The sequence below is a fragment of the Heloderma suspectum genome, chromosome 2 (assembly GCF_057233095.1).
Source record: "Heloderma suspectum isolate Gila_16-S chromosome 2, 16-S_ref, whole genome shotgun sequence".
In the NCBI taxonomy this organism is placed as follows: Eukaryota; Metazoa; Chordata; class Lepidosauria; order Squamata; family Helodermatidae; genus Heloderma; species Heloderma suspectum.
Window position 1 is genome coordinate 30,490,668 of NC_139459.1, and position 21,352 is coordinate 30,512,019.

At 44.4% G+C, this 21,352-nt stretch overlaps 1 protein-coding gene across 3 annotated transcripts in view; it reads right to left on the reverse strand.

Annotated features, from left to right (window-relative positions):
- The window catches only part of C6 (complement C6), a 53,257-nt gene that overhangs the window by 9,134 nt on the left and 22,771 nt on the right, over positions 1 to 21,352 (reverse strand). For all 3 annotated transcript variants that reach the window (XM_084833145.1, XM_084833144.1, XM_084833143.1), the window contains exons 8-16: positions 19,163 to 19,403; positions 16,691 to 16,813; positions 14,073 to 14,239; positions 10,436 to 10,661; positions 8,528 to 8,699; positions 7,224 to 7,335; positions 4,995 to 5,127; positions 1,804 to 1,995; positions 1,193 to 1,277 (exon numbers count right to left, since the gene is read on the reverse strand). In XM_084833145.1, coding sequence (XP_084689271.1) covers positions 1,193 to 1,277; positions 1,804 to 1,995; positions 4,995 to 5,127; positions 7,224 to 7,335; positions 8,528 to 8,699; positions 10,436 to 10,661; positions 14,073 to 14,239; positions 16,691 to 16,813; positions 19,163 to 19,403 — 1,451 coding nt within the window. The remainder of the gene's footprint in view (positions 1 to 1,192; positions 1,278 to 1,803; positions 1,996 to 4,994; positions 5,128 to 7,223; positions 7,336 to 8,527; positions 8,700 to 10,435; positions 10,662 to 14,072; positions 14,240 to 16,690; positions 16,814 to 19,162; positions 19,404 to 21,352) is intronic.

Below are 21,352 nucleotides of genomic sequence, written 5' to 3' on the forward strand. Positions count from 1 at the left end.
CCTGCAAAACCTCTTTGACCAGAGGTCAATGGAACAGAAGTAAAGGAACCGAAGTAATGTGTGTGTACAACAATGCCTCTAGTGCCACTTTCATCAGCTCTGTTAACAACTATTGTCTCCTTCCAGCCTCTTTATTTGCATATGGAGCTCCCGTCTTCAGTCTCAGCTTCAGCCAACCTAGCAGTTCGAAAGCAAGAAATTGCAAGTAGATAAATAGGTACCGCCCCAGCGGGAAAGGTAACAGCATTCCGTGCACCTCAGTGTTCCGTCATGCCGGCCACATGACCACGGAAGCGTCTTCGGACAGCGCTGGCTCTTCGGCTTAGAAATGGAGATGACCACCACACCCTAGAGTCAGACACGACTGGTTGGGGACACCTTTACCTTTACCTTTTTAGGAAATTCAAGACTCCTTGAAAGTTCATTAAAAGTTCCCAGAGTCAAGCTCTCCTCATGCATTCTTCCAAATGCTGCGGGCTAAACCTAGGGCTCGGCTCGGGCAGGAACAGGATGGGTCAGACAGAACTCCGAGTTCCCGATCAGACTGACTGTCCTACTCGTCATCAAGAGAATGCAAGCAGAACTCTCCTGCAGACCATGCTGCACCACAGGGCAAGGCCAGGGATCTGAAGGGAGGGGGAGTCCACATGCATGGGGAAGCTGGGGGTGCAGCAGTGCTGGCTCCAGGTTGCAGGGGGCCGTTGGGTGGGAGACCCTCAATGGACAGCCTCCGTCGGGGAGTCTGCCTCCTCACCAGCATTGTCACCAGCTGTTATTGCTCCTCTTCCTCTTTCACATCATGGCTACCACTCGCTAGGCAGGCAGAGAGCCAGGGAGCAAGTGAGCAGGGGCACCTACTCCTTCTCCCTCTCACCACCTCCACTGCCTGGACCAGAGAAAGAGAAGGGTGAACAAGTAGGTTGCAATGGTGCAGAGGAGGAACAACTCCAGGGGACTTGGCCAGTGGGCCCCTGCTGGGGTGTGAGCCATTGGCAGGTGCCCGACCATGCTTAGCCTTGATGCCAGCCTGAGGGCGGAGCCAGCATGTGCAGCCCCGCCCCCAGTTTTAGCTCTCATGCATTCAGGAGAACCTATGAACTCAGCTGGAAGCAAATGTGAATGTTTCTGTTAAGAGCTAGAAACATTTCCAATAGTGTGCAAACACAGTGAAGTTCTTCTACATATACCTTACCCACAATCCTCTGTTGGGGACATGCACACACATTGGGATCCAGCCTGTTTTTGGCCTGGGCTGCAACTCCCTTGAGCGTGATCCGCTGCAAAAGTAAGCGAGGCCATGAGTTTGGGAGGCACAGAAATATGAATGCCGCTGTTATACAAGCCCGATTCACACATTATGCCAGCATTTGTTTGAAAGGAGGTCTTGGTGGACCCTAGATTACTAAGGGTGCAATCCTATGCATATTTAATCCTATGCATATTTAAGCGGGAAAAAGTCCGACAAAAAAACCCAACATGCTGGCTGGGGAATGCTGGGACTTGTCTGACATTTTTTTCTGCCTAAATATGCATAGGCTTGCACCCCAAATGTGATTTATTTCTTATGTTTTTATACCAGCCTTCCTCCACAGAGCTGAGGGTAGCATATATGGGTGCTTCTCCCCCTGCCCCCATTATTTCTTCACAATAGCCCTGCAAGGAAGGTTAGGCTGCGCGAGTGTGACTGACCCTAGGTCACTCAGTGAGCTTCATGGCTGAGCGGGGGATTTGAGCCTCGGTCTCCTGAGTCCTAGTCCAACAGCCAAACCACAATACCACATGGACTCTCCCAGTTCCTTTTACCTTTCTCGCAGGTAAGTAGTCTCAAAACAGGAGGGTTCCAGGATGGGCCTTTCCCACAACTGTATCGTGTGGGGCCATTTAGGATAAAGGTTGGAGGGCAGCTTAGCTGGATGGTTTCCCCAATCTTGTATTCACTCTTGTATGGAGTAATAGTGACGTCATGAGATGCTGACAGCCTGGGGCAAGCAGATGCTGGAGTAAAAAACAAGCTGAGATTAACAAGCTCATCCTCACTAGGGAATACTGGGAGTTACAGGACTTTTTTTATGTCTAAACATGCATAGGATTGCACCTTAAGATGCACCAAAATATTTTGTAATTACTTTGTTGCTAAAACTTCAAATGTTAACTTTCTTTTAAATTAAATTAAATTTATTTCTTTCATTTTTATACCGCCCAATAGCCGGAGCTCTTTGGGCGGTTCAAAAAATTAAAACCACAAAAATACAACAGAAAACACAATATAAAATATAATAGATTAAGGGTGCAATCCTATGGGGATAGGCATCCACCTCCAAACTCGGAGCAGACCGCCTATCCAATGCAGGGCAGGAGAAGCACAGAGGGGATCATTCCCTCCACACTTCTCCTGCCCTGCATTTGCAGCTAGACAGCTGATTACGGCTGTCTAGCCACAGGAGGGCTGAGCAGGGGAGGAGGCTGCTGTATGACACATAGGATGTGCTGTACCGGCCTTTCCGCCCTCCCCGCCCTGGAATGCCCCCCAGAACACCCCATTTTGGCCACTCCGCACTCCGCGTGCAAGCATGGAGCACGGGGCTGTTCCACGCTGCCTGCGAGGCAGTGTGGAAGGGGGGGAAGGTCGGTTCTCCAGGAACCGACCTCGGAGCATGGGCTCTGAGGCTGGTTCCCGGAAAACCACATATCCTATGGCTGTCTAGGCGCCGACTAGTGGCCATAGGATTGCTCCCTCCAACTACAGAATAAAAACACAACCAGAGTAAAACCTAGCAATAGTGCAGATATTTAAAATGCAACAGCAGATTTAAGACAGCAGAGCTAAAAAACTGGAATGCTAAAATGCTAAAAACGCCTGGGAAAATAAAAAAGATCTTCACCTGGTGCCAGAAAGAGTACAATGTAGGTGCTAGGTGAACCTCTCTAGGGAGTTAATTCCACAACCAGGGTGCCACATCAGAAAGTGCCTTTTTCCTGGTAGCCACCCACCTTGCTTCCTTGGGCGGGGGCTCCTGGAGAAGGACCCCTGAAGATGATCTTAGGGTCCAGGCACGTACATATGGCAGGAGGCAATCCTTCAGATAACCTGGCCCCAAGCCATTTAGGGCTTTGAATGTTAATACCAGCACTATGAATCGGGCCCAGAAAGGGACTGGCAGCCATTTAATCCATTTTGAAAATGGACAGCCTGATCTTATGGGAGTAAGCTTCCTAGAGAGCATGTGTTTCCATCCACGGGAGGTAGCATTTAACTATTTCAAAATGTTTAAACATTTCTGTACTGCTCCTTCATCATCAACGGCAATCCCAAGCTAGTGTATATAATTATAAAAATATAATTGAGCTACAGAAATAAACAAAGGCATAAAAATCATAAATCCTGCTAATAAAGAAACAATTAAAAATTAATTTAGAAAGCAATCCTATGGCCACTAGACAGCGGTTAGACAGCCATAGGATATCTTGTTTTCCAAGAACCGACCTCCCCCCACTTCCGCGATACCTCGGAGGCAGCGTGGAGAAGCCCCATCCTCTGTGCTCGCAAGAGGAGCGTGGAGCCGCCAAAAAGGGGCATGTCTGGGGGCGTTCTGGGGTGAGGAGGACGGAAATGCCAGTACGACACATTCAATGTGTCGTACAGCAACCTCCTCCCCTGCTTAGCCCCCCTGAAGCTAGACAGCCGAAATCAGCTGTCTAGCAGAAAATGCAGGGCAGGAGGAGCGCGGAGGGAACAATCCCCTCCATGCTTCTCCTGCCCTGAATTGCATAAGCTGAAGCCTCTGAGTTCGGAGGCAACTGCTGATCTGAATAGGATTGTGCCCTTAGACTGTATTTTGAAACTTCAAAATTCTCCTCAAAATGCCTGGGCAAACAGGAGGATTTTAATGTGGGGCTGAAAAGAATAGAGTGGCTGCCAGTCTTAATACCTTCAGGAGGGCATTTCAAATACATATATGAGGATGTGTTTCTGTCTGTCTGTCCTGTGTCACAGCGCCAAGACCATGAACACAGGCACGTGAAACATGACATTCATACTAAGAGGACCCTAGGGGTGTGCACTATGGGGTTATTTGGTTTTTTAAATGCCTTAATTAATTTTAATTAATTACTTAATTAAGTACATTTCTATACTGCCCAATAGCTAAAGCTAATTAATTTAAATGTGTCCATATGTTTGAAGCCGGTGGTACCACATATAGTCACTAGGTGGCGGATTTCCCTAACAAGCACACAGCACTGCAATTTTGCAAATGACTCGGTTTGAAGCCAGGAGAGAGTCGTCTGAGAGACAGAGTGATATGGCTTCCTTCTCACCCTGCTGTGGGACAGATCCTTCCCACAGGAGGATGGAATGGACAGATCCCTCCCTCGGGGGGGGGGGGGCAGGCAACATAGCAGGGGCTATGCCTAGAGGTGCTAGTGGGTGTGGCTTCACTTAGATGGGGCAGGCATAATATATCCGACTCTGACAGCTGAGTAACTTTTCTTGAAAGCTTTGCTGTACCAAACTACAAGCCAAGTCTGTTCGCCAGCATGTGTGTGTGTGAATGGATAGATATTCAGAATACATTACAGTGTTACACACAACCCCTCATACTTTCATGCAACGTATGAGGGGGAGCACACCAAATATCTCCCCCTCACCCTGGCTACATGTTCAGCTGCAGTGAAAATGGATCCTATGAGTATACTATGCTTGCATAGAATTCCTCCACATGAGGGGAGAGACTGGGCCAATCAGGAACCGGCTCCCTCTCAGGTGCATGCATACATCTGTATCCGCATAGTAGGGTCTCTTCCCACTGTGGCCAGTGAACACACAGCAGGCAGGTGGCATGAGTGGCTAGGGTCTCCATGGAGCTCATCAGTGTAACCCCACAACCCCCTCACACATTAAGTGAATGCATGAGGGCAGGTCATATGTGCCATGTGTGTTTACCCCTATTATTATTTACTTTCTTCAAGTTAGCAGTAATTTGTTTGGCTCTTACGCTGGCATTCGACAGGCTGTTGTGCCCACGTTTGATCCGGCAGACAGCGAATGTACTGATACCCAACAAGATTATATCCACTCAAACACACAACTTCTGCATCTTCCCCAACTGCGTAATGGTTCTTTTCATTCTGAAATCAACATTGGGAAATCATCCATTCATTGACAGAATGCACGGACAATCAGAAACCACACGGAAACGTTTGACAGATAAGAGCTTAGGTTCATATAGGAACACAGCAGCTTTTCACAGAACTTTGTTTCAGGGTATTGCTGGCCGGGTCCTTCTTATTTATTAAGTAAGCACAAGGGCTCTCGGGGGGCTAACAAATCCACAGGTTCACCTCCAATTCTTTTCTCCTTGCAACAAGCCTGCAAGGATGGTTAGGCTGAAAGAAAGAGTGACTACACCAAGGTCAACCCAGTGAGCTCCATGGCCCAGTCAAGATTTGAACCTGGATTTCCCTGGTCCTAGTCTGGCATTCTAACCACTACCCCACACTGGCTCTCAGGACTATCTTGTACGTTATCTGAAAGGCAGTAAGAATGGCTCTGAGCATATAATATAACTGCAGTGTTAGGCCCGCCATGATCTAAAGCAGGGGTGAGCAACCTGCAGCCCACACCACCCTGGCAAATTCGGAGCAACCTGAATTAAAATATATATATTTTAAAGAAGGGGAAAGAAGGGAAAGAAGGTGTCCATAGCTGCTACAGAGTGCCCGAAGGGTCAAATTTAGCTTGCAAGTAAGCTAAATTTCACCCTTTTGGTGCTCTACAGCAGGTACAGACACCCTTTTTCCAGGAAAAAAAATGTCATCTCACTCTGCAAATTGTGGCCCCCAGGGGTGCTGGGGTGTGTGTGTGCAAAACGGTCCCTGAACCTCCTGAAGTTGCACACCTCTGATCTAAAGCAAGGGCTTTCACTCATATATTTAGAGGCAAGTCAGATAGAACTGCACAGTGCTGCCTTACTTTCTTCCCACACAGCTCTTACGGGATGCCCATTAATTCAACAGGCTTGCAGCATCCAGGAAAACCTCCCAATAGGATATGCCTGTCACTATTACAGTGTTAGCCTCCACCGTGGTTTACTAACGCCCATTTCAGTTAGCACTATCCAGATAGGAACCTCACAAGTAGGGCGTGATGGCAATGGCCATTTTGTCTCCAGCATTCGGTCCTCAAAGGCGTAGTGCCTTTGTACATGGAGGCGTTATTTACTAGCTAAAAGTTGTCGACAGACTTGTTCTCTACGAAATTGTCTGGCCATTTGGAAAACCACCTAAGATAGCAACCTCCGTCACTCTAAGGGCTAAAACAGGCATTACTTTAAATATGTGTCTAGCAGTTATATCTTCTTTTCCTTTGGTCCCAATCCAGATCTTAAAAGGCCTCCTACCTCCCATGCTTGGTTCCTGGTCCAGATCAGGGCCCCTGCACCTTGTTGTTGTTCAGTCGTTCAGTCGTGTCCGACTCTTCGTGACCCCATGGACCATAGCATGCCAGGCCTTCCTGTCCTCTGCTCTCTCCTGGAGTGTGCTCAAGTTCATATTCATTGCATCAGTGATACTATCTAGCCATCTCATCCTCTGCCGTCCCCTTCTCCTTTTGCCTTCAGTCTTTCCCAGCATCAGGGTCTTTTCCAGGGAGTTTTCTCTTCGCATTAGGTGGCCAAAATATTGGAGCTTCAGCTTCAGTATCTGTCCTTCCAATGAGCACTCAGGGTTGATTTCCTTTAGAATGGACTGATTTGACCTCCTTGCAGTCCAGGGGGCTCGTAAGAGTCTTCTCCAGCAACACAGTTCGAAAGCATCAATTCTTCGGCACTCAGCCTTCCTTATAGTCCAGCTCTCACAGCCATACGTTACTACTGGGAAAACCATAACTTTGATTATACGAACCTTTGTTGGCAAGGTGATGTCTCTGCTTCTTACTATGCTGTCTAGGTTCTTACTGTTGCTTCTTGACTCTCGTACAGGTTTCTCAGGAGACAGGTAAGGTGGTCTGGTACTCCCATCTCTTTAAGAATTTGCCACAGTTTGTTGTGATCCACACAGTAAAAATGAATAAAAGTCATAGCTGCTAGACTCCCATTCAAAGTAATGTCTGTTTTGCCCCTAACTGCTGCAGCCAGGAAGAGTAAGACTACACTGCTAATTTTTGCGTAATGTTTTGCCTTCCTGGCTAGCAAGCATCCCAGTTGCTGAGAAGCTCCAACACTCACCCTGATGAATCCATATTCTGGTGGGACTGGTTTAAAGCATCCAGATTCAGGCTGGCCGACAAAAATGTCCCTCTCCTTGATTGTGTCATCATCATTTATACACAAGGCCCCCCTGAAAGAACAGAACTGTGGAGTTGGAAGGTGTTAAGATGGGCATCTTTTTCAACCCTTGTGGGAGGGACCATAGTTCAGTGGTAGAGAACAACCTGTGGTTTGCATGCAAAAGATCCCAGGTTTGGTCTGTTTCTGGTCCATGCCACCAAGCCACTTTCGCGTGCATCCACCCATATCTCCAGTTAAAAGGCTCCAGTAGCAGGTGGTGTGAAAGAGCCCAGCCTGAGACCAGGCGTGTTGTCCATAGTGAAGCTGTGACCAGGTGGAGTTGTAGTCCACAGCTTCTGGAGGGGAAGGCTGAATTAGACGAACCTGAAAGGGGCGATTGCTGTGGCATATTAGAAAGGCTCATGAATCCTTCCTTCTCTGGAAAAGACTTACAACAGCCTTTTCCAACATGGTGCCCTCCAGATGTGCTGGACTACAACTCCCAGCATCCCCCTGCCAGCAAAGCTGGCCTAGGATCATAGGAAGCTGCCTTGTACTAAGCCAGACTATTGGTCCATTTAGTTTAGTATTTCCGACACTGACTGGCAGCAGCTCTTCAAAGTTTCAGAAAAGAGTCTTTCCCAGCCATACCTGTGTCTTGGCCCCAGGAGCGTAACCTGTAGTGTTAGAGGGGCCTAGAGATCCATAATGCCTTGCTTAAGTTCATTATTGGTGCAGTTCCCTTGTTAGTAAGCCTCTGAGCATGTGAAGATGAGTCAAAAGGCTGATAGCACAGCTCAGCGCATTCCATACTAATGAATGCTAGAAGGTCTTATCAGGCCATGCCTGAGAAATGAAGCTATGTGTTTATGCTGAACTGCAGGTGGCTGTGCTGGGAACCACGCAATGCTAGTCTATGCTGGGAATGAACGCTAGGGGGTGCTTGCTGCTGTTATGCTGCTAACATGTATGCTATAAAACCCATGTTATCCCATGGCTCTGGGTTCCGAGAAGCTGTCTGATCCAACCGTTGGGTACGCCTGTGTGTTGTAAGTTATTCAATAAAGTACTCCTTGTAAGTAAACCTGGGTCTGATTTATCACTATCTTGGCACCTCTAAATTAAGAGGTCGAAGCTCACGGCCGGAGCAATACAACCTGGAGATGCCAAGAACTGAACTTGGGACCTTTCATCTGGAATGCACATGCTCTATGGCTGAGCTATGGCCCTTACCTCAATCGGCCCTACATTTTCTCTCTTACTTGTCAGCAAATATGGAGAAGTAACACTCTTCCTCTTGCTCCTGTTCACTCTCACACGGCTTCCCTCCATTTAGTGGTGAGGGATTGGTACAAACACGGCTCCTCCGCCTCTTATGGGAGGCATCGCAGGGACTCCACGCAGACCAGCAACTCCAGTAACCATCCACAGCAACTGAAACAGAGGAAGAGCAAGCCTGAGCAGGTCTGGATTAACCATGATGCTCTTCACAATGTAACTCCAGATGCTAGGGACATGTCTCTGTATACCAAAGACTTCAAATTGGCTCAGGACGCAATCCAAAGCAGAGCGGGAGGCGCGGTGGAGGCGATCTTCTCCTCCGCGCCCCTCCTGCGTTGTATTTTCGCTAGATGGGCATTTTTGTCTGTCTAGCTGAGGCATGGGGGCGGGGGAGCAGGCAAGGAGGCTGGGCAGGAAGGCCTCTGCCAGTTCCAGTATCAGCCACCTGGCCTCCCACGTCTTGCCCTGTGATGGATGCTCTGTGCTACTGATCCTTGGACTGTTTCTTAATCCTGCTTCTGGACCGCGTAACGTACCTGACTGACTTACTGTGTTTGACCCCTTGCTTGTTACCTTGACCACTCCTGCTGTTGCCTGATCCTCGTCTGCCTGACTGGCTGCCTATGTTCTGACCTCTGCCTGAATTTTGACCACTCCTGCCTTAGCCATTGGACTGAAGCCTGTCTGCTTAACCATCTGCTGGCCAAACTGACTATTCTACTGCTTAGCTCCCTGTATTTGCTTGCAAAGAGCCAGGACTCAGTCTAGAGCAGGATACCAGGTGCTAAAATGTCTAACTGACATCTTCCATCATCACTGATCACCTGAGATAGTCTGGCATCTTATGCTCTTTGTTCTAGGCTTCTCACTCCTTTTTAGGGTGGCCACTTATGAATTCCACCCCCCACTCCCCAAAAGAGAAATGTTTCACCAAAAGAGGGTGGTGATTTGCGTAAATAACATTTGCATATGTTTATATTTGCTAACATTATATATATTTGCACTATCTATATTTGCATCCATAGATGCAAATATAGACAGCGATGCATATACATATATATATATATATATATACACACACACACACACATTTAGAAATAATTGTTATACTTTATGTAGAAACACAGTACATATCACCATAGAGTGGAAGACTGTGAACAGGTAACCTGTGTGCTTGCCTGTTCAGCCTGCTCTCCAGGTGCTAACTGTGGATGGACAACCGTTCTTATGGTTCATTATCTTTAAACTACAATTAGACAGGGCAGCCCTCCAAAACAGAGGACACATTCCAATAGTGGACAATTCTCTGGCAGCCCGTCAAATACAGGATTGTCCTCTGTCAAAGAGGATGCCTGGCCACCCTAGAGCTTTGCCATGATACATTGCTGTGCCTTCTCAGAGAGGTGAATGCAGAAGAAAGGCTCTTCCAATTGTTCCACAAATGCTGACAGTATCTAATGAAGCTGCTAAGGCCTTGGCTGGGAGGAACCTACAAGAATAGCTGAAGCCCTGGTGGTTACTCAGGAATCTGGAGCTACTTTCCCCTTGGTGCTCCTGCTTGGTCTGGGGCAAGGCTGCTGCTAAGTGGGATAGGAGGAAGGCTGCTACGACATCCAGGATCTAGGGAAGGCCTAGAGTAGCTGCAGCTTCCTCCTTTCCCACCACCACTTGCTCCCCTTCCTCAACCTGAGCCAGAGCTGGGGCCTAGCATGGAAGGTGCCACCTCTCACAACATTCCGTCCCCTTCTGACCTATTTGTTGCCAGCTGGGAAGATCAAAATGGGGAGACACAAGATTAACCATCAGCACGTTGCTCAAAAGTACTGTTTGTCTACTTTGCTACAGCAAAAACACTTTTACCACCACACCACTCTATTAACACATTATACCGGATTTGTAGTCGGGCGCTCGCATCTCACAGTTATCACCGTAAGTACCAGCCTGGCATACACAGAGGCATTCCATTCCAGATAGCACAGGCCTGCCATTGTTGGGACATGGAGCACATCGGCAAGGGTCAAATCGTTCCATGTATTCAATAAGAGCTCTCCTGAGATTACGACGCTTTGTCACCGCACAAGGGAAGTTCTTCACCAAATCCAAAATGGGAGCCAGCTAAAAAAGCACGTACACAGGAGGCAATTAGGACTAAAGCAAGCGATATTCCATGTGGTGGTGGTTTCACCACACAGGATCAGGCATCTGTTATCTGACCTATGATTTAGTGTTCTGAATCTGTTCTTCTCCTTCTAAAAAAGTGCCTAGCTCTGTTGATTGTGAAGAACAGTTTGGGGAAATGCGCAGACCATTGTAACTACATTAAATTATAACTGACTTCTCTGTTAGAATTGTCACCCTAAGGCCTTCATCAGTCCTGAAATGATAGAAGACATTACCTCTAACAGCACAATCCCATACAAATCTACTCAGAGAAAAGTCCCATTGATTTCAGTGCAGCTTACTGGGTATAGGATTGCAGTCTAAAATTCACCAGCCAAATGTGTTTCATTTACAGTCTTTGTCAGGGGAACTGGTTAAATGTAGCAAACCCATTATTTTCTATGTGCTCTATTGCAAAGTAATGTGGGGCTGAATAAATCATATTTTAGAAATCATGAAATCTAGAAATCGTGAGAGATGATTTCTTGCTTAATTCCATCTATGTTTAATGATCAAATTTAGACTTGGAGTTTGGGGCTGCCCTATCCCCTCAACTCTGCAAGTGTATCCTTTCAGAGTCTCCACTGAGTTTTCTCCTCTCTGGAAATTAAATTACATTGAATATGAATGGAAAACATACGTGGCAAAACTTCAAGATGACAAGACTCAAGGCACCAGTAGCCAGGGCTGGCCAATGGTGGCAGACATTTTGTCCTCCCAACAATGCCCCTGCAAATGATGCTATGTCATGACAAAGTGCTGTTTCCTATTGGGAAACAGGAACTCCACCCAGCTAGGGATTACAGCTCTGCCGTAACCTGAAGTGGCAGCAAAGCCTTTTTTATTTTTTGTTAGAGAAATGGTAGACCCCCACCCCAAATAAATAGATTTCAACTACCCACTCCAAAATAATTCAGTTTTTCTAAAAACCTCTCCCCCTGCCCCCCACTGAAATTACTGGAAAAGTGTGGGAGGAATACTTTCTCAGAGCACAAGTATCATCTCAAAAAGTTTTAAGTTTGATATGTTTGTGGATTACAGGACAGATCCATTTTAAACAAACATTATACTCATAAGTGAGATAACATGGTGCCATTAGAAATTAAAATTAAAAGTGTTTGGTTGAAAAGGGTTTGGTACGTTGAACTATTAGCTTTCCATTTCAACATCTCACTGCTTAGTGATGAGCATGATGCTTGTTTGGAAGCTATATGTCCTGTAAGTGTATTTGCATATCAAACTTTAAACCTTTTGAGATTATATCAGAACAGGCGAGGCCTGCAACAAAATGTTGCAGTGTGGAGTGCTTCTTCAGGATTTCAGTCACTTCATTCCAGTCTTCCTCTGCTGCTGGTTTTCTGGTCCTTCCCCCTCCCAACAGTAAGTCAGCATCCTGTAGGCACTGGATGTGCTCAGTTCTCATTGGGCTGCTTTGGGTTCCTGTCTTTGGTTCCCTCCATTTTTCTGTATTACAACAAATCTTGGGGTTCCCCCAAGTTTGCCGATGCTTTCCTCGTGTGTGGGGTGGGTCAGTGGGTTTTGCTGTTTTGGCTACCTAAGCAGCAGCACTCAATGCACAAACACTAGAAATAAAGAGAATGATTGCCTTAGTAAGATATATCCCACCATCTTTTCATTAAAAAATATGTATCTGAGTCTGCGTGATTTTTAAGATGTATTTCTCTGTCTGTCTGTCTGTCTGTCTGTCTGTCTGTCTGTCTAGACTGCTTTTTGTTGGGAATATTGTGCTCTTCCGCTTTCCTCTTCCATTCTCTCCCTTCCCTTCCACCATTGCTGGGAACACACGTGTTTGCTCTCTCTCCTGCTGGTGTTATAGAACAAAGAAATGGACTGAACAAACTTTGTCTGAAACTCACTGTACCTGCAAGAATATTGCGAGTAAAACATTTCAACCCTTTTTCTTCACTAAAGAAGAGTGTGGTCTCCTTTTTTTTAGCCTTTGTGTGCATGTGGGACTGGTAAATGCTCATTCTGTTCTGCCTTTTGTTTCTCTCTGCTAACTGCCTTTTTAACAGGACACAGCAATACCTAATAATTCCCATCACTTTTAAGGGTAAAACCCTCTGAAGTGGGTGTCAAGGTTAACCTGGTGTTAAAGTGTAGTCATTTTGAAATTATTTAAAATAACTTAGAATTTTATCCCTGGTATAAACAGATGTCAATAATGGAAGACAGTGTACTTTGTACAGGTCAGAATAATTGTTATTTCTTCTCATTTGCTTTCTTCCTTTTTCTTATTTTTTCCAGCAATTAGTCTCTCTTTTATCTGTATGCAGATTGCATACAACAATAACAACAAAACTTTGAAAGCTTCACAACTTCAAATCTTCGAAGATCATGCCTCAATTAGAAAAAAAAACATCGCGGAGAAGCCCCGATTCTGAGAGGATAATGCCTTAATTTAAAAAAAAACATCTGGAGCGGGGGACAGGAGGGGGTAAAACTTAATCTCATTTGAAGGGATAGAACAACCCTCTGCTCAGTTCAGGAAGCCTGATTCCCAGGTGGTCGCCCAGTAGCCCATCCAACTACTGACTGGGGCCGACCCTGCTTAGCATCCGAGATCGCACAAGCGCACGCAGGAAAACAGCAGGAAAACAGCACAGCGCTCAAGTGTGAACCAAGCTTGTGCATTCAATGAAGCACTGCAACAGGGAAAATGAGTGAGTGTGAATAATCACGTTTTAATGAGAGAGCGTTTAACCCAATGGGACACCGAATTCATTGCGATGGCAGGCATAATGTAGATCGGCCCTAGGTTACACGAAGCTTTCTTCCTATTAGTAGTATAATTTTAGGGCAAGAGAGGAGTCATTTTGTTGCTGTTATTGTTAAAACGATTGGGAATCAGAAATTGTTAGTGATCTACAGTCACCCAGACATCCACCAGCATTAGCATTAGCAGATTCAGGAACCCCAAGGTTTTTAGAAGTACAATATACACACACACACACACACTTCAGTGTGAAAAACAAAACCCTAAAGAGAGGGGAACCCCAGAAACAGCTCAACGGAGACTGAGCAAGCTTAGTGGCCACAGAATCCTGACAGTCTGTTGGCGGGGGGAAGGAAACACATGTGGGAGGTGGAATGGAATGGAGTTTCCTGAAAGTAGGTGTGGCCAACTGACTGCATCAGTGTTCTACATTGCAACATTTTGTTGCAGCTTCATTTCGAAATAACAGCATTTTACTGTATTCTGTACCCACAAGAATTGCAGCCAGGCTAGCAAAACTTTGAACAGAGGGATTTAGGATCTATGTTCAAAACACTTTAAAAAATAGCAATATCTTCATGTGCCAAACCAACAGATTCTTTCATGCTTTTTCCTTTCTGTTTTCCTACCTCAAAGTCAACAACGATTGGATTGTCCTTGGCCGATTCCAGCCAATTGGTATACACAATGTGTTCAGGCAAAGATCCATTTTTTTCCCAGGCAAGAGCTGCAGCATATTGGGACCTCCCGCCTTTTACTAACGAGATCGACTTTTCAGAGGACTGCAAAAATGAACCTGAGGCAGATTTGAAATTAGTGAGTTTTCAAGAGCTTGGCTACCACAGACATGATCAAATTCACAATATCCAAGACAGAAAATGGTGTGCAGAGGACACCGTTGCAAACTGGCAGGAAGTAAAGAGAGGTATCTTCACCTACTCTATCTTTGGCTAATTTTGTTTGGGTGGATGTTATCATCACTGTGCCAGAAGACTTAAGGCTTATATATGCCACTGCAACATATCACTAGAATTATATACATGTTCTGAAAGTTTAGCTTTGACTGCACTAACAACACAAGAAGAGCCATGCTGAATCAGACCAAAGGCCTATCTAGTCCAGCATTCTGTTCATGCAGTAACCAATCAGCTGCCTGTGGGAAACCCACAAGTAGGATATGAGTACAGCAGCACCCTCTTGTATGTGATCCCCAGCAACTGGTATACCGAGGCCTACCACCTCCCAGACTGCAGGTAAAGCCATCAGGACTAGTAGCTGTTGATAGCCTTCTCCTCCCTGAATTTGCCCAATCCCGTAATAAAGCCATCCAAATTGGTGGCCAGCACAACAACATCTTGTGGAAGTGAATTCCATAGTTTTAAATATGCGCTGTGTGAAAAAGTCCTTCCTTTTCTCTGTCCTGAATCTCCCAGCAATCAGCTTCATGGGATGATCCCAGGTTCTAGTATTATGAGAAGGGAGAAAAATGTCTCCCTGTCCACTTTCTCCACACCATGCATAATTCCGCACATCTCTGTCATGAGTCCCCGTACTCGCCTTTTCCCAGGCTAAACAGTAGCAGATGTTGTAACCTTCTCTCACAGGGAAGTTGCTCCAGTCTCTTGATTGTTTTGGTTGCCCTTTTCTGCACCTTTTCCAACTCTACAATATCCCTTTTTTGGTGCAGTGACTGGAACTGTACACAGTATTTCAGGTGTGACTGCACCATAGATTTGTATAAGGACATTATGATGTTGGCATTTCTATTTTCAATTCCATTTCTGTTATACCCAGCATAGAATTATGTCCAACATGGAATACACAGAGGATTAATCCCTGAGAAAAGGTTGTTGTCAGGGTTGTGTGTATACTACAGTTCTGAAAGATCACCACTCACATGCAGTTTGATAATAGGTACAGATTTTGGCACCCTGAGAATCTTAGCTTTCTTTTCTTTTCATTTTTTAAAAGCAAGTTTCTAGCCCTCAGGTAAATTTGAAAGTGTCTGGTAAAATTTCTGAAGCCGGAGGTAGACTGAGATTATGAGAGTTCAGGGGACTTGACTTCTATACTTTGGAAATCCTTGTTTAGCTCACTATGGTTTGCCAAAGCCAAGTAAATTATGTGAAAGAAGGCAAATTCAGTGACAGTGCAATCTTATCCATGCAAAAGCAAGCCCCATTTAGTACATTGCAACTTACTCCTGTGTAAGTCTAGATAAGATTGCAGCCTGAAATTGTGGATTGCATGCAAGTTGCAGAATGGAGCTTTTTGTGATCCATTTATTTTAATTTATTTACATTATTGAATGTATTTACACTTTTTCAGTCTAAACTCTCAGGGCCAAAGTAGATGTGACTTTAAATACATCGTTGCAATTAACATGCACATTTTAAAAAATACATATAACATCTATTATGGGAAGATTTCATCCCAATGCAAAGAGCCGCTTCAGGGGAGGCATTTTCTTCTGGTCCCCAGCAGGGAAGCACCTGCTTCAATCCCGCCCCCCCACCCCCGCCGCCAGCTGATGCTATTTGCATTTTTAAAAACCTGCATGCTCAGTGCAAGGACTCATTTAACATCACATGTAGTTTGTCCCTCAAGGTGGTTTACAACAATAAACGTTTTGACTTTTCTAGGACACAATCCGATTAATTAAAAAAATTAGCACAAAGTATATGTAGCCCTGGATATAAGAACATCAGAAGAGCCCTGCTGGATCAGACGATGGGTCCATCTAGTCCAGCATTCTGTTCACACAGTAGCCAACCACCTGTCGACTAGGAACCCACAAGCAGGGCATGAGCGCAACAGCACCCTCCCACCCATGTTCCCCAGGAACTGGTGTACATAGGCTCACTGCCTCTGGTATTGTAGGTTGTGCATAGCCATCAAGACCAGTAGCCATTGATAGCCTTCCCCTCCAGGAATCTGTCTAACCCCCTTTTAAAGCCATCCAAACTGGTAGCCATCACTACTTCCTGTGGTAGCAAATTCCATAGTTTAGCTATGTGCTGTGTGAAGAAGTCCTTCCTTTTATCTGTCCTGAATCTCCCAATATGGTCCATTGTGTCCTCTTTACATGCATTTGCACTTGGAAGATGGCAGGATACTGAGATATCCAGCCAGTGTTCAGGCTTCAGCACGGTGGTCCTTGTGTTCATATTGTTCACCATGACAAAACTCCTGGACTATTGAAAATGATGGTATGTATTAAGTGTAACACATTTTCCTTTATAGTCACCTTCATGGCGAGCACTCATTGTATTGTGTTCGCATCTGGTATGCACTTTCTTTTTCTTTTTCCAAAGGAAACGCTTCGTTGTTTCTGTCCGGACACACTCTTGAGATTCTTGCTCTGTTAAACCTATGGGAGAGAAGTCATTTCTATCACACTTTAAAAGCCATAAAACAATCTGGCACTCAATCTGGGAATTTCCCCCTCCCCCTCCAGAAACAACACTACAAGCTAGGTTATATCTATTTTACAGATAAGGCAACAGAGACTTGAGGACAGCTTCTTGCCTAAAGTCATGCTTATTGATAGAGAAGAAGAGATTTTGTAGCTTTCTCACGAACAACTTTAGACAAATTTTATTCTGATGCTCAATCCTATGGTGGCTGGCTGTTAATGCTGATTTCTAGCCACAAGTGCCCCCCTCCCCCCCCCACGGTAATTGTTTGAAGGCTGAATAATTCTTGTATATGCTGACTTTTATCATGCAGCTCAGAGTATGGATGGATGAGAAATTAATTTTGATTCGTTTTTACCTCACATTTTCTTGGTTCACAACCCCGAATGCTAACAGGAGTGCAGTTTTCCAAAAAAAGCTCACACGTTCCCAAACTTGCATTCATGTTCAAAAAACACACATTCTCAAAAATGAGCACTTTTAAAAAGTGCATTAAAAAAACCAACAACCATGCATTTTCATGTTTTCACTGTTTACAGCAAGTACTCCAATGTTCTCATTCCATCTACTTGGTTTCTCTCCTATCTATACTATAAAATTATATTTGTTTTTGACACCAGTTTAATGGTCAAGGCTGCCCCGTGAAAAGTCTTGGAATTGTAGGCTGTGGACAGACCACAGCAGGAGTGAGGTTTTCTGCTCTGGGGTGAACTCTGCTTTCCCAAGGTTCAACACTGGCTCCCTTTGTCAAGGTTCAACACTGGCTCCCCCCCGCCCTTCACCACTACCATCGCTGCTTCAGATGGGCAGTCAACTTTGTTTTTGTTTTCTGAGCACCTTGAGTATTTTTTGCTCAAGCATTTGTTTAGTGCTTTGTTGGGTTTTTTTTTTTTTAACTCTTTATTTTTACACTTTAAAAACTGCTTTGAGAAGAATGAGGGAGGTGGCTTCATGGCTGACACAAACACCAGCCAATCGGTGCTGTGCATAGCCGCACTCTGAGGAGAGGGAAGGTGGCTTCATAACTGACACAAGGACTGGCCATTCAGTGCTGTACAAACCTGGCTTCCAGTGAAAGCCAGAAAAAATAGGTTTCCTGTGAGCTCCATCTGGGGGAGATGTGCCCAAAACACAGTGAGTGCATTTCCACGCTGGGCTTATTGCTAAATAAGGTATGTACCTAACATTTGGTGAGAAATGCTAAAAATTCCCTTTTAGCAATCTCTTGCCACCCTCACAAAACTACAATCCCAAGAGTCCCCTGGGAAGCAGGAGCATTGTTAAATCAGTGGTGTGAATATGCCTTTTCAAATACCCCCTTCTTTTGTCAACATTACAGCTACACAGCCTCCAAAACTTTAAATGAACCTGCCCAGAATTCAGGGCCTTCTGTGTAGCAGCAGTCCTGTTGTAAAACTCCTTTCCCGAGGGGTGTGTAAGTGTATATTAGCTCCCTCGATATTGGCCTTCAGACAGCTGTTATGAACCTGTACTGCTCTGCTGAGCTTTTAGCGACTGCCGCTCTTTGATTTTAGAAGGCGCCTTGTTTTATTACAATGCATGTATTTTTACCAGTTTTGTTGTATGTTTCATGTAGAATTGTTGCATTTTATTGTTTCTATCATTTTATTGTCTATCACCTACAGCACCCCTGAGTGAAAAGACAATTTTTAAATACAAAAATCAATCAGTCAAAATCCTCTCTGTACTTTCCATGCGAAATCTGAACTTCTCTTCCTGAGATACTTTGGCAGAAATATTCCCTTTGTCACATTCAGCTTTATTATCTCATTCAAAAAAGGTTTCCGGAAAAGAAAAAAATTACAGTTACTGCAGATACTGAAATTGTGGGCTGAGTTCACCCCCCGCCCCCCCCATTAAATATTTGGCTATCGCACACAGGGTAGATATGCATGATAATTTTGTTTACTTTTCTGTAAGTACATGTGGCCCTGATTTGGATTGGGACCATGCCATTCCAGGGAGGAGGGTTAAACTCCCCCCCCCCAAATTCCACCCACATGCGGGGAATTAGAAAAAAGGGGGGGGACCTCCATGGACTCCAATGGATATTTTTTTCCTTTCTTTAACATTCCCCCCCCCCATGGGGGGGTGGAATTTTGGGGTGAAAATGGGTGGGATGTTTAACTCCCCCTCCCAGAGCACTGTGGTCCCAATCTGAACCGCAGCTATGCACACTTACACAAAGGTAAATAAAACCATTGCACATAGCTATGATAGGTGTGACTAGTCAAGTGTTTAGTTTGGCCCTAAGTGGGCTTCCCTTGCCCATGGCAGTATACCTGAATTTTTCATTTCTTCAGCACTGTATTGATAGAGGAGGTCATATGTACCCCCCATTGAACCAGATGTGTAGTAATGAGTCCCGAAGTCATCAAATATCTGGCTGTAGAGGGCATAGTTATATTCCAGAGGCAGGCTGTTGAGGGCCTGTAAGAAAACTCCAGAGAGCTGCAAGTCTGACTCTTTCACTGTGAAGTTTAATACTGAAATCACCTTATGGATCCTAATGAAGTTGGAGTTCTGAAAGAGAATAATAATAAAAAATACAATGTTCGGGTTGATAATAAGGTGTAGAGTTTCTTGTGGCAGAATGCTATGGACTGGTTCACATGCGCGTATATTTTCATTTTTATTCCACCCTTTCTTTGGAAAGGGTACATTGCTCCTTTTCCAAAGCTCCTCTTTGGAGCAATGCACATAGTTCCACCACCCCAATTTATCCCCCCCACCTTAAGAGGTAGGTTAGGCTGAGAAATAGTCAGCCAGCCATGCTGTCCACCATGATTCTATAAGATGTAAGAAGCCCAAGTAGGGCTTTCCGCTCTGTCCTCACTGGGCTGGTTTTTGTCCCCTTGGGTTTTTTTAAAGGTATTTTGTAGGGTATTTTTATTCCCCCAATCATGCCAATATCTCTTGTTTCTCAGTGGTCCCATTTTGGCTCCATTTTTATCAGCACTCCTTGGTTCATTATTAGAGGGAGTGATGGCTAACAGTCATTTACAGATCTGTCCTCCATGAATATGTTTAATCTCTAGGAATAGATGAATCTGTCTGTTTCATTTTTTATCACATTCAATTTTTTTCAAGCACAAGTTAATTCCATCTCATTTCTCCATCACCTTGCAAACAAATTTTTAAAAGTCGCTTGGATATTTGTATGCATTTTTGTTATTTTTGTGTGCTTGAAAATCCATATACCTTTTTGTTACGTAATTTCCCCTAATATACACATTTCTTGCAAGGACATTTCCTTAACGTATGCCTTTTTGAATGCAGTTGTCCCTGATGTATACATTTTTGTATGCATTCTTTGACAGGGAAACTGCATTGCAAAATTTAGAGAAATGCAAAAACCGAAGGATACTTGTGCTGCAGGTCATGTATTAGTTAAGGAAGTGCAAATTAGGAAGGTTTGTTATCAAAATGCAGACCAAACAAATTTAACCTCCCCACCCCCCCATCCTTCATCTTTTAAACCCAATTTAGCTAGTGAGTCTTACCACACCTTATGGCAATGAATTTATTAGAGAGAGGCTTAACTTTAGTTCTTTGTTGATTTGTGATGCCTTTAATTGTAAATTGCAATACTCCTGGCTATTTGTAAATGGCTGATCCCTGCCCGCAAATACCAACAGTTCCTTTCTTATTAAAACTTTTCCCATTTACAATTCTTGGTGTCTGATCCTGCTGCAATACAGGATTTTTATTTGTTTATTTACTTTTTGGTCAAGGAAAAGCTTATCTCTACACAGCACACACTAAAACAATTATGTTCATATTCATTTCTCTTGGGAAATGTAATTTAGCCTTTTATTAAACAAATTCCATCAAGCACACTTTTTAATTAATGGTTTTTTTAAATTATACATTGTATAATGTATAATAAATACATCCATATAATATTATTTTTTATAATGAATATTATACATATATTCATCCACACTTTTACTGCAACATTAGCTATTGTGAATTTATTTAGGATTTACATACATACATACATATATTTTAAAGACAGCACAAATGCTGCATGATAAAAAATAAAGCTATCACATAGAATATGCTTTTGAGAACCAGGTTTTAAAAAATCTATTCCATTTATATACCATCTTCCCAGCAAGGAACTCCACACAATGAACATGCTTGTCTCTTCCATTTTTTATCCTCAAATCAACCTTGACACTTGGGTGAATCATTATCTCTCAGCCTAACCTAGGCTGAGAGAATGATATGTGCAAAGGTTGACATATGGTCAACCAAGTGACCTGCATGGTTGAATGGGGATTTGAACCCGGGTTTCCTGAGTCCCCGATTAACACTCTTGCTACTACACCACACTGGCTTTCCTCTTAACTACTGCCAGATATATTAGAATTGCAGGTACCCAGATCTAGCATTGGTGATGTCTGTTCAGAACCAGGCTTTCATGGGGAGATATCCTCATGGGTTGGGTCATGTGGAAAAATGGGTGC